The sequence below is a fragment of the Diabrotica virgifera genome, chromosome 5 (assembly GCF_917563875.1).
Source record: "Diabrotica virgifera virgifera chromosome 5, PGI_DIABVI_V3a".
NCBI lineage: Eukaryota > Metazoa > Arthropoda > Insecta > Coleoptera > Chrysomelidae > Diabrotica > Diabrotica virgifera.
In genome coordinates this window covers 67,513,623-67,529,449 of record NC_065447.1, presented here as the reverse complement: position 1 = coordinate 67,529,449, position 15,827 = coordinate 67,513,623, and the positions used below count along the sequence as shown (strand labels likewise).

Here is a 15,827-nt window from a genome sequence, read left to right as displayed (position 1 = left end):
CTTGGGAATTTGCTAATAATAAAAGTATTAGTTGTGATAAAACAGATCAAGGTTAAAATCTTGAAAACGGTAAACATAAAAGTAAATTCACTTTTACTACTGAATTTTTTATGCGGTAATTCCATTACTTTAAGAACTACTACTTTGAATATTTATCCACAGAAATTATTGTCTATATTATTATGCATTTATTACTTAATTAGAATTTGAAAAATCCCAAAATTTGAAAATTCCCTACTTGTTGTTATGAATTGGATATAAAAGCATTGCAGAAATTGCCAAGGCACATATTCAACAATTTGTGTATTAAGATATAGTTACTGTTACAACCAAAGACAAAATGAAATCCTTCATTGTTTTCACTTGTGTTTTAGTGGCAGCCATGGTAAGATTTACTATTTAATTTTTTTGATGACGATCCACTATTCCTTTAATGTTTTTTTACATCTTGTAATTTTTGTTGTAATATTGAAACGAAATTTGAGCAATTTTAATTTTATTTAACGTCTTCTGTTTAAAATTGCAATTTTTTTCTTAGAATATACAGGGTGTCCAGTAACTCCTGACAAACGAAGACCGGAAATTCCTGAGATAATTTTAAGACAATACCTAATTCATTTAGTCCGAAAATGCTTCCTAAATGAGCTAAAGCTCTTTGAAGATGGCGTCTTGTAATTAGTGTTTTAATACCTCCAGACCGCTTCTATGAAGATCGATGAATCAATTCATTTATTTCTAGACCAGGGCGCATCTGTAAAAATATTAGTACATTTGGACATTGAGATGTGACTTATATTTTTTTGCAGAAATTGCTTGGAAATAACTCATATAATAATATTTGTGTTATCCTCCCACTCAAAAAGAACCGGGACATTGTTTAAATAAACAAAATGTCAAAAAATGAAGGAAAAATTCGAGTTTTTCTTCGGTTTTTGATTGTAACTGTAAAAGTATTCATTTCCCAGAAAAGTTGCACCAATATAAAAATGCCGTAATTAAATTTCCTACAATATAGGGTTGGTTAAAAATTTTAAAAATTGTTACCCTTGTTGCAAAATAGCAATAATTCCGAAACAATAATAAAAAACATGTATTCTCATTTTACGTTCAACCATTTATGCTACACTTAGGACATTCATATTTCACCCAGAAAAACATTATGATATAGTAAAAAAATACTGTGAATTTCATTAAGATCGGTTCAATATATTTTGCAAAATAAATTTTGCCATCCAGCATTAGCAAAGAAAATTCATTTTTTCAAAATGTTGCAGGACTGAACATAAAGCAGATAGCAAGTTGAAACTATTTTGCGTATAGAAAAATACGATACCTTTCATTTAAAATTTACAAACTTAAAATCGGTTAACTACAACGGCATCAGGAATGTTTTTAAATAAAGATTAATTTTTGGTGCTACGCACAGGACAGCGGATAGTTTGCTTTGATTGGGCATTCCAATGACGTTTGATAATTATTGATAAATTTTAATTTTTAGTACATTTCGATATAAATAAATAAATTTTTTTATTGAAAAATAAAAACACATCCTTTGATATAACCCTTTTTTATCAAAAACTTTTTTTGTTCATATATTTTAAATTTATTTTTGAGAGAATAAAAGTTTGTTATTTTTAAGCATATGCAATTGTTTAAACAATATTTCACAATCAATAATCAAATTAGTGTGATTTTTGTGGAATTAAAATATTAAAATACAACAAAATATAGAGTGAGAAAATAATATACTAGATAAAGATTGGACGAAATTTTGGTGGAAATCAACTTGTGTAAATCGAACACCGCTGTCCTGCGCGTAGCACCAAAAATTAATGTTTATTTAAAAAAAATCCGCCGTGGTAGTTAGTTGATTTTAATTTTGCAAATTGCAAATGAAAGGTACGGTATTCTTCTATATGTAACAAATGTTTCAACTTGCTATCTGCTTTATTTTCAGTTCTGCAACATTTTGAAACATTTTTTTTTGCGAAAGCTGGATTGCAAAATGAATTTTGCAAAATCTATTGAACCAAACTTAACTAAATTTACAGTGTTGTTTTATTATATCGTAAAATTATTCTGGGTAAAATATGAGGTCCTATGTGTAGCATAAATGGTTGAAAAATGTAAAATTCGAATACTTGTTTTTTTATGGTTTTTGCGCACTTATTAGTGTTTTGCATCAAGGGTGACAATTTTTAAAATTTTTAACCAATCCTATATCGTAGGAAATTTAATTACGCAACTTTTATGTCAGTGCAACATTTCTTCGAAGTGAATACTTTGAAAGTTATAATCAAAAAACGGAGAAAAAAATCGAATTTTTCCTTCATTTTTTGACATTTTAATTATTTGAACAATTTTCTGGACCTTTTTGGGTGGGAGGATAACTCAATTATTACTTTATAAGTTAAGTCCAAGCCATTTCTGCAAAAAATATGAGTCACCTCTCAACGTCCATCTCAAAACAGATGCACCCTGGACTATTCAGAGATGAATCTATGTATTTCATCAATTATCAATTTCTAGTACCAGTAATATGCGTCTGTTTTGGGTAGGTCAACGATTATTTTATCGTATTATTTTTTGTGTCTTTAATTTTTAGCGTTTTTGAAATTAGATTATTAAATAATGAGATATTCTAGTACTAAAAGTTACTCTTGCTTTAAATCTGTAAAATACACCATTTTTTTTTAAACTTTTTTGAAATTCAAGTAACGAAAAATGTCAAATCGACTTTTCTAGAAAACAGTGTATCCAACCGACTTAAAGCAAAAGTGCTTTTTTAATTAGTACTAAAATACGTCACAATTTATTAATCCAGTGTCAAAAATGCCTAAAAATTAAAGTCAAAAAAGTAATGCGATAAAACAACCGTTGCCCTACCCAAACGGGACGCTTATGACCAGTACTAGAAATTCGCCATTGATGGAATCGATTTATCTCTGGAAGATAAATAGGCGTATCAGTTTTCGTTTTTCTAAATAGAATCGATCTGAAAATACACGACGCAATTTTCAAAGAGCTCTAGCTTCCTTAGGAAGCATTTTCGGACTATGTGATTTAGATTAAACCTTATTATTTTAAGCACAGGAATCTAAAGTTAAAATATTTCCAATTATTAATGAAACCCTATATTTTATTTAAACTTATTGGCTTAATTCGCCTTCAATATAGTGATTAGTTTATAATATGTGTCATACATTTTCATCCAATATAGTATTTGAATAGCTCATCTTATTATCTTAATTAAATTTAACAAAAAAATTGTCCCACTGAGCAATTGTTGCCAGTGGTTTCATTGTTTTTAAACGGATTTATAAGTGTTTTATAACGGTGAAATTGCCTTACAAAAAGACCCTTGTAAATAGGAAAGAAACTAATTCTATTGTGAACATCCAAAGATTATGATTATTTATTGTTATTTCCTTTCCCTTTTACAAATGTCTCCGCCGACATCTACGATTACTATTCTTTCTATTTATATTAGTTTTGTCTTATATATCACCGATTTCGGGTCCTTTTAGGACAAGATTGCCTTAACTGCTACTTCTATCGTTTTTCGAGACATTATACCTTATTTTTTCCGAGTCATCCATTGTTTTGCGTTTTTTGAAAAATTGTTATTTTTTGCATTCTGCAAATTTTATTCGCCAGTTGTCACGCTTTTTAAAAGTTGTTCTTCGTTCTCTCGTTCTCTTTTCCATACATTTTTCTGCTTTCTCTATTGCTTGCACCACTTTTCCCTTTTTACTATTTTTGTTGGGAGTAAACTACAATTTTACTTTAAAAGTTTATTTGAAGTTTCGATTTCCACCTTGGAAATCGTTCTAAAAATTCAAAAAAAATATCAATTAAACAAACTAATTATTAATGTTTTCTATTTTGAGAACGATTTCCTAAGTGGAAATAGACACGTCTAATAAACTTATTTTTTTGAAGTTAAATTGTAGCTTATTCCCAAAAAAATAGTAATTTGTATTAAGTTGTCACAGGATTAGAACAATATTTGCCCTTTTATTTTTATGGTATTTGGTCTATTAAGTAGTAGTTTTGTCTTTAATTATTTCCATTATTTTTTACTGTCGAAGTTGTCTGTGCTGTTTGTCAGTGTGTGGACTATTTTTGTCTCGTTTGTGTTGCCTTGGTTTTTCGATGTCTAGCTCTTCTATTGTTCCGCCTGACCTTTGTTTATAGGCATTTTACTCGTATCATCATGGCATCTAAACTCCTGGCGGCGGAGTGATTGCCGCCCTCTTTGGGATCTTCCTATTCATTTGTCGCGGGGAATCAATTAGCATTAACCTTTTGGTTTTACAATTATTGGTGTGACTTGGCGTCTTCTGCAATATTTTTCCATTTGTTTCTGTTTTTGCTTAGGGTTGTCCAGTCTCAAGCACCCATCTTCTTAAGGTCCGCAATTATCTGGTTCTCCCATCTAGTTTTTGGTTTTCCTCGTGGTCTGACTGATACTGGTCTCCATTTGGTGATCGTATTATTGATCGGATCCACAATATGTTCCCTTTAGGCTCTCCACATTTAGGATTTTTGTCTATCAGTATGTGATTAAATTAATTTTAGGTTGCTCCACCAGGCGGTTTACTGTAAAGAGACCGAAATCATTAGACCGAAAGCAGTAGACCGAACTCATTAGACCGAAAAGCACTTTACCGAAACCTCACTAGACCGAACAGCAGAAGACCGAAAAGCAGTTCTTTTTACTTGTCGCAGTAAAAGAGATAAGACTAATGTAATTACAACTAAAGGTTATTTGGATGGTTATTATAAACAGTTAAAATGGTGTTAACGTCACTCTACCCTTAATTTATTTTTACCTTCACTAATTTGTTTAACGGATGAAAAGTATTTCATATCAGACTGTACAGAGTAACAATTTACACAATCTATATATAAAATAATACAAAAAAAATACAATAAACAAAAAGACAGATATACAAAATCTTAGCATAATTTACTGCAAACCTTTTTAAATTTATTTGCTATTTCGGTCTAATGCTGTTCGGTCTAGTGAGGTTTCGGTAAAGTGCTTTTCGGTCTAATGAGTTCGGTCTACTGCTTTCGGTCTAATGATTTCGGTCTAATTGTCGTGTACCCCACCAGGCATATAATCCATAGTAGGTATATATCTAGATATACAAATAAAGTCGGCCTTGTATTCATTTATTTCATATGCTCTAAAAATTAAGTAGAATTTGTTTTAATTCTTTTCTGACTTTGATTTTCTTTTTTGATAAAATTTGGTCTATACTGATTTACTTAGTTCATGTAGTTCTCTATTCATATTTTCCTGCTTCTTTTGTAATTTAAATACGATAAGAAGCTATTTAAATTTATATATAAATAAATTTTTAATAATGTTACTTTACTTATGTTTCAGGCTAGCCATTTGCCAAACCTGCCCGAAAGTGAAAGAATTAAACTAGCTAAAGTACATGCCGACTGTCAAGCTGATCCCAAAACCTATGTAGATGAAGATAAATTAAGAAACCTTCAAAACAACATCAATGACCATCAAGTAGGTGTTCATATGTTCTGCATGGCTGTAAAAGCAGGATTATTGAAGAGCAACGGAGACCTTGATATTCCTGCTATTACCAGCAAAGTTTCCTTGGTGGTGAAAGATCATTCTAAGGTTGATGGACTCGTCCAAAAATGCGCCAAAAAATCAGATAACTCTGGAAAAACCGCCAACTTGTTGTTCGTGTGCTTCGTCCAAAACGACATTCAATACTACCATAAATTGTAAATTTTCTAGTATACCAAATTGAAGCTGTAACCAAATTGTATTTAATAAAGAATTATGTGAACGTTACAATTATTTTACAGATTATTTCTTTCATAGGAGATTCTGACCAATAGAAAGCAACAGAAATGCAAATTAAGGTGATAATTTTTGATAATATCCCGTCGTCAAGTATATTACGTCAGATGCCCTTCGTTGCTACGAAAAAATACATTCAGTGACATTAATGACCATTAATGTTTTAAAAGTTATAAAAGTGATGATTTTCAACCGTAAAATATTTTATATCAACTGTGTGTTTAACAGTACTAATTTGTACTTACATAAATAAATTACAATAAAATTTTGGTTTTGAACAGTTTTATTCATGAAATAATCGCAACAAATTGCACTCGATCTCTAAAATTAATATAGAATTTTAGAGCTCTTGTGCAATTACTGCAGATTATTTTTTAATGATTTTAACTTCCAATCGTATAGTAAGATATTTGATCACGTGTTTAATTCTGTCCAATCAGATTAAAATTATACTGAGAATTATCTACTCTAGAAAATTATCGATATAATTTTTTTTAAGTAGATTGTTTCTGTTTAATGGCAACCAGTTTCCTAGTTTTGACAACTGTCACATTTAAGAAAATATCCTAATATACGTATTAAAAAATAATCTTACGAATATCACACGAGAGTAAGAATAAATAAGAAAATAATGCTTCATTTTTACTCAAATTTGTTGTCATTGGGCAATAGCCTCTCGAGCCCTGCGGGCTCTCGTGTCTATTGCCAGACAACAAATTTTCGAAAAACTGTCGCATTATTGTCAATTTATTCTAACTCTCTTGTGATATTATACCCGAATATTATATAAGATATATAAATAAGTGCATTTCAATAAGAGTGTATGACAAATTATTGTATAAGATGGAATCCACTTTTGGGTCAGCACTTTTGGGAGCAAAATACTCCACCACAAACCTGAGGTGGATTATTTTGCTTCTGGTACATCTCTTTTAATTGTCCAGCAGTAGTCCTCCAGCTTTCTCGAACCGAACGCCATATTCCTTGATATTGTTTTTGAAGTTATACTTCTTTACGCGCGATATGAGGGTGAATTTTAATAGGAATAAAACCTTTGATCCCGGCGCAGTCGCATTACAACTTTGTTCTGATTGGATGTTCAAATGACATGACAAAAATTATCCAATATGGCAGCTGTGGGACTGTGGTTTGGTTATGTATGGTTGTTGCGTTTTAAAATTTGTAGGAAGAGAAACAACAAACAAAAAGTTAGTTAATGGTTATACTGCCTTTTTAAATAGTTTTCATATTATATTTTTGGACTTATTAATATAGAAGAGATGATTGTTGCATGCCAATGTGAAAGCCCATCAAACTGTGACTAGTATGAGTGCCGCAAAATTACTGATAAAAACCTATTAGCTCGAAGGCGTAGAGAACTGTGGATAACAACAATCAACCGGGACGATCTACGATCTCGCTTATTCAAAGCTAAAGAATCTTACACTGGTAAGTATTTTAAAAATAGCTGATCAAATTTTGTTATGATATTTGAACATAGCCACTTTGCACTATGCAAGTGATTGCGAAATTTATTAGTCGTTATACGGGCTCTGATTGGGTGTTGAAATGATCTGTCAATAATAAATAATTGTTCAATATGAAGGTAAACAAATGTATAATATATTAGTTTTATTGTTGTGAGGACAGAAACAAAAAAAGTTTATAATTATAGTGATTTTTAAATAGTTTTTAAAGCAACAGGTACGTAATAATTGTAAATGTATCATAGGTACCTACCTATTTGAACCTACCAAAATACATAGTATGTAATACTTTTATTTGCATAATTTGATTACCATCAAAATTTCTATCAATATTCACCTAATATATTGTTTTCTTACTCTATGTTTTGTTGTATTTTTCCAATTCTAAATCATTTCAATTCAAAATCAAAATAATTTGATTTACATTATTCAAAAATATAAAAGTTTAATCCGTTTAGTTAGTCGATCTTCGCACATAATGACACACTGTTTCCGTGGCGAAGCGTTTAATGCGAGTGAACCCCAATACAACGCCAATACCAGCCGCGCTGGTAAGTTGGTTCGAATCCCAATAGAAACTTTTATTTTGTTATTTTTTTATACATTTTATGATTGTAACTATATTTGTTATATAATTTTATTTTCAGAAAATACGTATTTAGTTAAAAAAATTTTCGACAATTAATGTTCAGAAATCATTTGTGGCATTTTTAATGTGTTTGTGTGTGTTTTATTCTTTTATTATTTTAATTTTTGGCACTGTTTTGATAAAAATGTTTGAGAAGTAGTAAGTATAAATTAGTTTAATATTTAAATAAAATATAAATAAAAAGTATATTAATTTCGTTTATAATCATATAATCATATAATAGAAATATAACTTCTTACGTGCGTACAAAGCACACACACACATTCTTTTTTTATACTTGAAATATCTTAATGTAAACGTTCTCCATGTTCACTACTCATGCTTTAACTGCTCACGATATGACAATTATAATTGTTCATTTTCAAGGAACCACTTATTCTTAATTCCTTAGAAATACTGGATCTCTGTTCATTCTGCTTCTAAAGCTCGATAATTTTCAGCAACCATCTCAATTTACTTCATTTTTCTTTTTTATTCTATTTTTATTGTCCCCTTTACAAAACTTAGCAGGCTATTCTTTTGGAAATCAGTCTTATTTTCGTTTTATCGTCTTGGTTTATTCCTCGGTGTCTTTTACTGCCCAAATGTCTGCTACAACAACTTTTGCAGTTCCATATGTGGCAAAAATACACACCATCGCCAATTGCAAAATTGGAGCTCTTGATAGCCGTAATGCTGACTCATCCATTCACATTTGTCAACGAAAACCAGACTTCACGTTTGGTCAGATTCCAATTGCAAGATTGGAGCTATTGGCAGCCGTAATGCTGGCTGATCTATGTCAGATTTGTCAACAAGTCTTTCGTCCCATCATCACGTTCGGTCTGATTTCACGATTATTTACTTGGGTAAGTCTTCTCTTGTCAATCAGATTAGCCACATACAAGGACTCATATCATGTTCTTCTCGGCATTATACTTCATCTATTCAAAACCCCGCAGGTTGTGCTAGTCTTGGTTTTACGATAACAAGTAATGCGAATAAAGTTATAGATAATTTAATTTGCTACAAATAATGTCTTATTAACTTTTTTTATAGAATTGCTAATTTGCTAGAAGATACAGCACACGGACCCTTTGCACCCCTTTCTCCAAGATGGCAGCCAGTGGACAAAGGTCAAGAAAATAAAATTGCGTCCTCTAAAAAATACACGCTAATGCCTCAAAGGTGTAACATTTCAATACACTATTATAGTGTAACTTAAACTACTGTTTTTAAATTGACCAATTTATTAATCTGCATCTTTGGCTTTCATGTTTCTGTATAACGTATGTTGCCAACAGAATTCTAATAATTTCAATCGATTTTAAATCAAAATTTCCAACAGGAGTTACTTAAAAAAGGCCAGTGTAAGGCGAAAAACAAATTTAAATATTTTTTTCTACAACCGTGTTAAAAATGCAATTTTTAGCACTCCATAGGAGTGTTAAAAATGCTACTTTAAGGCACTAGTGCTTTAAAAATTTTAATGCACTGCAGTTAAAAGTGAATTGTCAAATTTTTAAACGTCAAAATGTTTATATTTCATTTATTAACATTTATTAATAGTACAACTTGCGCAATTTGAAAAAGGTGATTTAAAAGGTTTTTTAAAATTTGATTTAAACTGTATTATTGCATTTTTAACACGTTTGTAGAAAAAACAAGTTTATGTAACGGTATAATATTTTCGCTAAGAATTTTTAGACATTCCCCTCGAGTGTAGACAACCAGTTCTACCTTTTAGGGGTCATAGGTTTAATGGTTTCAACAATTAACAAAAATATTGTATTTTATAAATTTATAACGTTTGTAGAAAAAATATTGTATGATATACTTGTTAAAAAGTACATTTTTAAGGCACTCATGTGAATTGCAGAATTCGCTTCGGAATTTGGCAAAACCATTAAACCAATTATTGGAAAATTGTTTGAAACTATGGCACGTCACAGTAATTAATACTACAGCAACACACATCAGGTTCATGTTTACAAGGTGAACTGCCATCTGGTATATATAAACGGAAACTTACCTACTACATGCTAGGAAAGATGTCAAATATCTGGGTATCCACATAGTCCAGAGAAATAAGATTTTTCTCGTGACACATCCCCCTCCAGGTCGAAACCAAATTTTATGAGTAGTATGGACATCTATATTAATAATCTATTTGTTTCCTGCAGCCGATTTTGATGATATACATAGTTATAAACAAATTTTAATGAAGATCAAAAAACGGTAAATTTTCTCTTTTTTCGTCTATTACCAAAAAGTTAAGCATTTTAAAAAAATTTGAGAGTAAGAAACTCATAAACCGTATAAAAAACTTCTATGTGGCGTTCGCTAAATATGTCTATCCTTATTGGTTGCTTAGAAAATTGCAAAATAAATAATACATTTTGAGTTTTTATAAATATTCATAACTTATGTAAAAATCAACTTAGAACCTTCTTATTACACGGAATGCTAAGACTTCTGGTGCTTAAATCGTACCCTAAATTTCAAAGTAATTGGTCAAATAGTTTAAAAGTTATTTAATTTATTTATTATTTAACACTATAAGTCAGAAAATTATGAGGTTGCAGTAATACTTCGGACAGTTTATAAAAGAAGAACATTTATACTATTAACTTAAATAAAACAAAATGACAAAAAGTAATTTTAAACAGTGTAAAATTATTTTACAAAAGCATGTCGATTTTTTGCTTACGTATAAACAATTAGAATAACTTTTTAACCGTTACCCATAGAAAAATTATTTTTTCATATTTAGAAAGACTGAATTTTTATACACATTTAGAAAGATAAACAATTGTAATAGGATAATTATTGACGAAGTTAGCCCCCCCTTTTTTAGTTCTCATGTTTTTGCAAAATAATTTTGCAATATTTAAAATTATTTGTCATTTTTTTTAATTAAGTTATTAGTGTATATCTTCTTCTTTCATAAACTATCCAAAGTATTACTGTACCTTCATCATTTTCTGACTTATAGTGCTGCAAAAAAAATTAATTTGGGATAAACAAATTAAATAACTTTTAAACTATTTTACCAATTGCTTTGAAATATAGCGTATGATTTAAGCACCAGAAGTCTCAGCATTCCCTGTAATAAAAAGGTTTAAGTTGATTTCTACATAAGTACCTAATGAATATTTATAAAAACTCAAAATATATTATGTATTTTGCAGTTTTCTAAACAACCAATAAGGATAGACATATTCAGCGAACGCCATATTGAAGTTTTTTATACGATTTATGAGTTTCTTACTTTTTACCTTACAAGAACATGCACTGGTTTATGAAACGAAGTCAGGTTTAATTATACAGAACAAACTTTTTCTCTATAGGCAATCTTACCACCGGTATGCATGTAGGGGGTTCAAATCTGGGGAACTACCAGTAACAGAAATATGCAGAGACTACAGAAATTCCAATCCAAAAGTCCTCTATGATATCTGCAATTCCCCCTGCTATGTGCCAAACTATGGTATTCATCATGACCTGAATGTTGAAACTTTAAAAAAGCAACCATTACTCAGTGTACAAACTTCTTTAAGAGACTATCATCTCATCCAAATCAACTCCTGACAATCAACAATGATCTCCTGACCTCATCACTGCTTAATAAGTCAGAAATTTGGTAATGTAAACTAAACATAGATAAAGAGCGCTCTCCACTGGGATGGCTACCACTTCTTTTTATTCTTCTAGTACCGACTCCACTAATGGGTTGCCATAGGTCATCATCATCACACAGCCAAATTTGTCCACTGTCGGACATAGGCCTCCTCAAGATGTCTCCACCCTTCTCTGTCCTGGGCAGCTGCAATCGAGTTTGTCGCTATTCTCTTAATATCGTCGGTCCATCTGGTAGGTGGTTTTCCACGACTTCGTTTGTCTACCCTTGGCCGCCACTCTAAGATCTTCCTTGTCCATCTGTTTTGCGACGTGTCCTGACCATTTCCACTTCAACTTCGTAATGCGCTTTATGTTTTCCACTCCAGTTCTTCGCCGTAACTCATAATTTCGTATTCTGTCTCTCAAAGTTAGGCCAAGCATGGATCTGTCCATTTTTCGTTGTGCTACTTGTAATTTTCTTATTGATGTTTTAGTCAATGTCAGTGTTTCAGCTCCATAAGTAAGCACCGGAAGTACGCACTGGTTAAATGCTTTTCTTTTTAGCTGTATTGGGATATTTTCCTTGAACACCTCTCTTAGTTTGCATACGCTACCCATCCTAAAGCTATTCTTCTAGATAATTCGCATGTTTGGTTGTCTCTACTTATTTATATTTCGTGGCAGATAGATGTATTTGTGAACTGTTTCGATATGGCAGTTTTCTAGTATCATTGGTCCACTAGGTACTAAATTGGTCATTATTTTAGTTTTCCCAAAGTTTATTTCCAAACCTACTTTTTGAGAAACTCGTTGTAGTTCGTGCAGCATTTCGTGGGCTTCCTTTAAGTCGTCGGTTATTAAAACTATATCATCTGCAAATCGTAGGTGGTTTAGCCTTTCGCCATCGACATTCAAACCTCTGTTTTCCCATTCTAACATCTGGAATGCATGCTGCATTACGGCATTGAATAGTTTTGGTGACATGTTGTCTTCTTGTCTAACTCCCCTTTTTAGTTTTATTTTTTGAGTTTGGGTATAGAGATTTATTGCTGTTGTGGCATTTGCATATATATGTTAAATAATGTTGAAATATCGGTAGTCGATTCTACAATCTGTCAAAGCTCTTAAGATGGCTACCATTTCGATAGTGTCAAAGGCTTTTTTGTAGGCAACAAATACTAGAACTAGCGGCCGGTTGTACTCCACAGTTTTTTCGATTAGGATCTTTAGGCAAGTTAGATGGTCATTTGTACCATACCCAGAGCGGAAACCTACCTGTTCTCTCGGTTGGCATGTTTCTAGCTTGTTCTCAATTCTGGCAGTGATTATTCGAGCAAACAATTTATACAGGTGGTTTAGAAGACTAATTGGCCTATAGTTTTCGAGGTCTGTTTGATCTCCTTTCTTATGTATGAGGAGCGTTATATAATTATTCGATTCAGCTGGTATGGCTTGGTTTTCTAAGCATATATTGAAAAGGTGTTTGCCCTGATGAGAGCAGAGCCTCCGATTTTTAGCGCGTCTGCCACTACTCCATCCTCTCCTGGTGCTTTGTTATTTTTCATTTTCTTTAAAGCATGATAGATTTCAGCCGTTGTTATCTCGGGAAGATCCTCTGAACCTTGATTCATAATTTTTTGTTCTGTATGTTCTGTCGGCTTTAAGTCAAGTTTATTTGTATATAGTGTTTTATAGAAGTCTTCCACTGTCTCTAGCATTTCCTCTCTATTGGATGTTAGTTTGTCATTTTTTCCCTTGAGTGTGATAATTTCTTTTCTGCTGTTCGTCAATTTCCTTCTTAATATTAAGAAGGACATAGGTATCCATGTTTTTCAGCCAGGATATTTGTGGTCTACCAGGACCCCTTTTTCCTTCGATTTTACCCTTCATAATCAGCTGCAACAAATCGTACTTACCATTTCTAAGTATGTTCTCTGTGATCAAAAGTTTTCTCTCTGTGTCTTCCCATTCTGTGCAACACCATGATCGTCATATGGTATATGTAATATGATCGGTCCATGGTATTTTCAAAATTCTCCTATAAAACCACATCTCAAAAGCTTTCGGCTTTCTCATTAAGTCAAGATTAAGTCCGATGCCACATTATGCGTTTTGACCGGATGCGTTTCTGCCGCATCCGGTGAAAACGCATAGTGTGACAGATCGATCCGGTTGCGTTGGAAACGGATGCGTTTTGAGTCATCGGTACGCGCTTACAAACTGCACCAGACTAAACGCATAGTGTGACAGGTCGGTTCGGTTGCGTTGGAAACGGATGCGTTTTCACCGCATCCGGTCAAAACGCATAATGTGGCATCGGCCTAACGGTCCAAGCTGCGGCACCATAATGAAGAATAGAGTGGATCGAATATTCGCTTATTTTACCCTCCGATATTGAATTTGCTTGAGAGCTTGGTTTAATTGCACTTCTGCTGATCTCTTTAGAGCAGCGGTATCGAAAGTGCGAATTGCCGTGATGGTTACCAACCTTCTTAGAAGAGATGGCACATGAAGAAGAAGATTGAATTTGCAGATTGGGTCTTTGTTTACTTAAAAATTTCGTCATATTAAAAAAGTCTGCTGTTGATTGCTCTATTCTTGATCGAATTTCTGATTTCGGATTTAGATCTTCCGTAATCCAGACTTCAAAATATTTCATTTTGTCCATTTGTTCAATATCTTCATTTTTAATCTGAATCCTTGTTATGACTTTATACTCTGGGCTAATTAGCAAAATTCATGGAAAAGTTATTTACCAGCAATTTTATTGCTGGAATCGAATTATAAGATCCTATATATTAATAATATAGGTATGCAAAGTCCGCAGATAGTGTGCTACTTTTTTTATAAACAAAATGGCGCCGACAAATCGTATTTTTTCAATTATAGCTCTATAACTCCGAAGATTGTAACTTTACAACCAAAACACCTTAATAAAAATTCACCGCAATTAAATTCTGCATAGAGATATGTTTTTCACGATTTGCTCCGACGAAAATTTTCCTCGGAAAATGCGGGTTTTCCTAACAAAAACTCTAATTTTCAAATAAAGTTTTAGGTAAGTAATTATTAATCAATAATTAAATAACTTAGTAACATCAAAGCTTTCTTGGTATAGATTGTAATTCCAGAAGCCGGTGAAAATTAAACGAATATTTTAGCAACAGTTCAATTGTTAATTAACAAATTACGATCGCAATAATAACCAAAATAATCATGATACATTGATCAAACTTATAAAGATTATAAAGATGATATGCTTATTTAATATTTTATTGACAAAATATAATTTTTTCTTTTTTTGCATAATCTTTCAATTTTGAAAAAAAAAAGTTATAATACGCTGGTCTAATTAGTAAAGTACAAAGAAAGGTTATTTACCAGCAATTTTATTGCTGGAATCGAATTATAAGATCCTATATATTATTAATATAGGTATGCAAAGTCCGCATATAGTGTGCCACTTTTTTATAAACAAAATGGCGCCGACAAATCGTATTTTTTTCAATTATTGCCCTATAACTCCGAAGATTTTAACTTTACACCAAAAACACTCAAATAAAAATTCACCCCAATTTAATTCTGCATAGAGTCATGTTTTTCCCGATTTGCTCCGACGACAGTTTTCCTCGGAAAACGTGGGTTTTCCCAACAAAATCTCGAATTTCCAAATAAATTTTTTGGGCCAGTAATTATTTATCAATAATTATATAGCTTGGTGAAATAAAAGCTTTCTTGTTATAGATTATAAATTCAGAAGCCGGTGAAAATAAAACGAATATTTTAGCAACAATTCAATTGTTAATTAACAATTTACAGTCGCAATAACAACCAAAATAATCATGAGACATTGATCAAACTTAGAAAGATTATAAAGGTGTGATGCCTATTTAATATTTTGTCGACAAAATATAAATTTTTCATTTTTTTGCATAATCTTTAAATGTTTAAAAAAATTGTTATAAACAAATTAAGATTTCTCAGAAATTGTTTATTATATTCTAATTTAAAAAATACTTAAAATGCGTATTTCATAGGTCTTGAAAATGAATGCTTTAAAAAAAATTTCCAACCATTTGCAAAAAAGTTATGAAACAGCAAAGTAAATATACCAAATCTCCGTTGTTTATAATTTGTTTTAATTGTTTCAAAGCTTAAAAGTTAGTCTATGGTACAACCTAATTACTCACAACGAATGTCGAAAATTATTGCAATGGTTATATTTTAATCAAAGATTAAAAATACTTTT

At 31.5% G+C, this 15,827-nt stretch overlaps 1 protein-coding gene across 1 annotated transcript; it reads left to right on the top strand.

Moving 5' to 3' along the window:
• The first annotated feature begins 231 nt into the window (after nucleotides 1-231).
• On the top strand, nucleotides 232-5,836 carry LOC126884223 (uncharacterized). The gene is made up of 2 exons (XM_050650119.1): nucleotides 232-385; nucleotides 5,399-5,836. Exons 1-2 carry the CDS (start codon nucleotides 341-343, stop codon nucleotides 5,765-5,767), a joined length of 414 nt encoding a protein of 137 aa, XP_050506076.1. The 5' UTR covers nucleotides 232-340; the 3' UTR covers nucleotides 5,768-5,836.
• The last annotated feature ends 9,991 nt before the right edge of the window (nucleotides 5,837-15,827 follow it).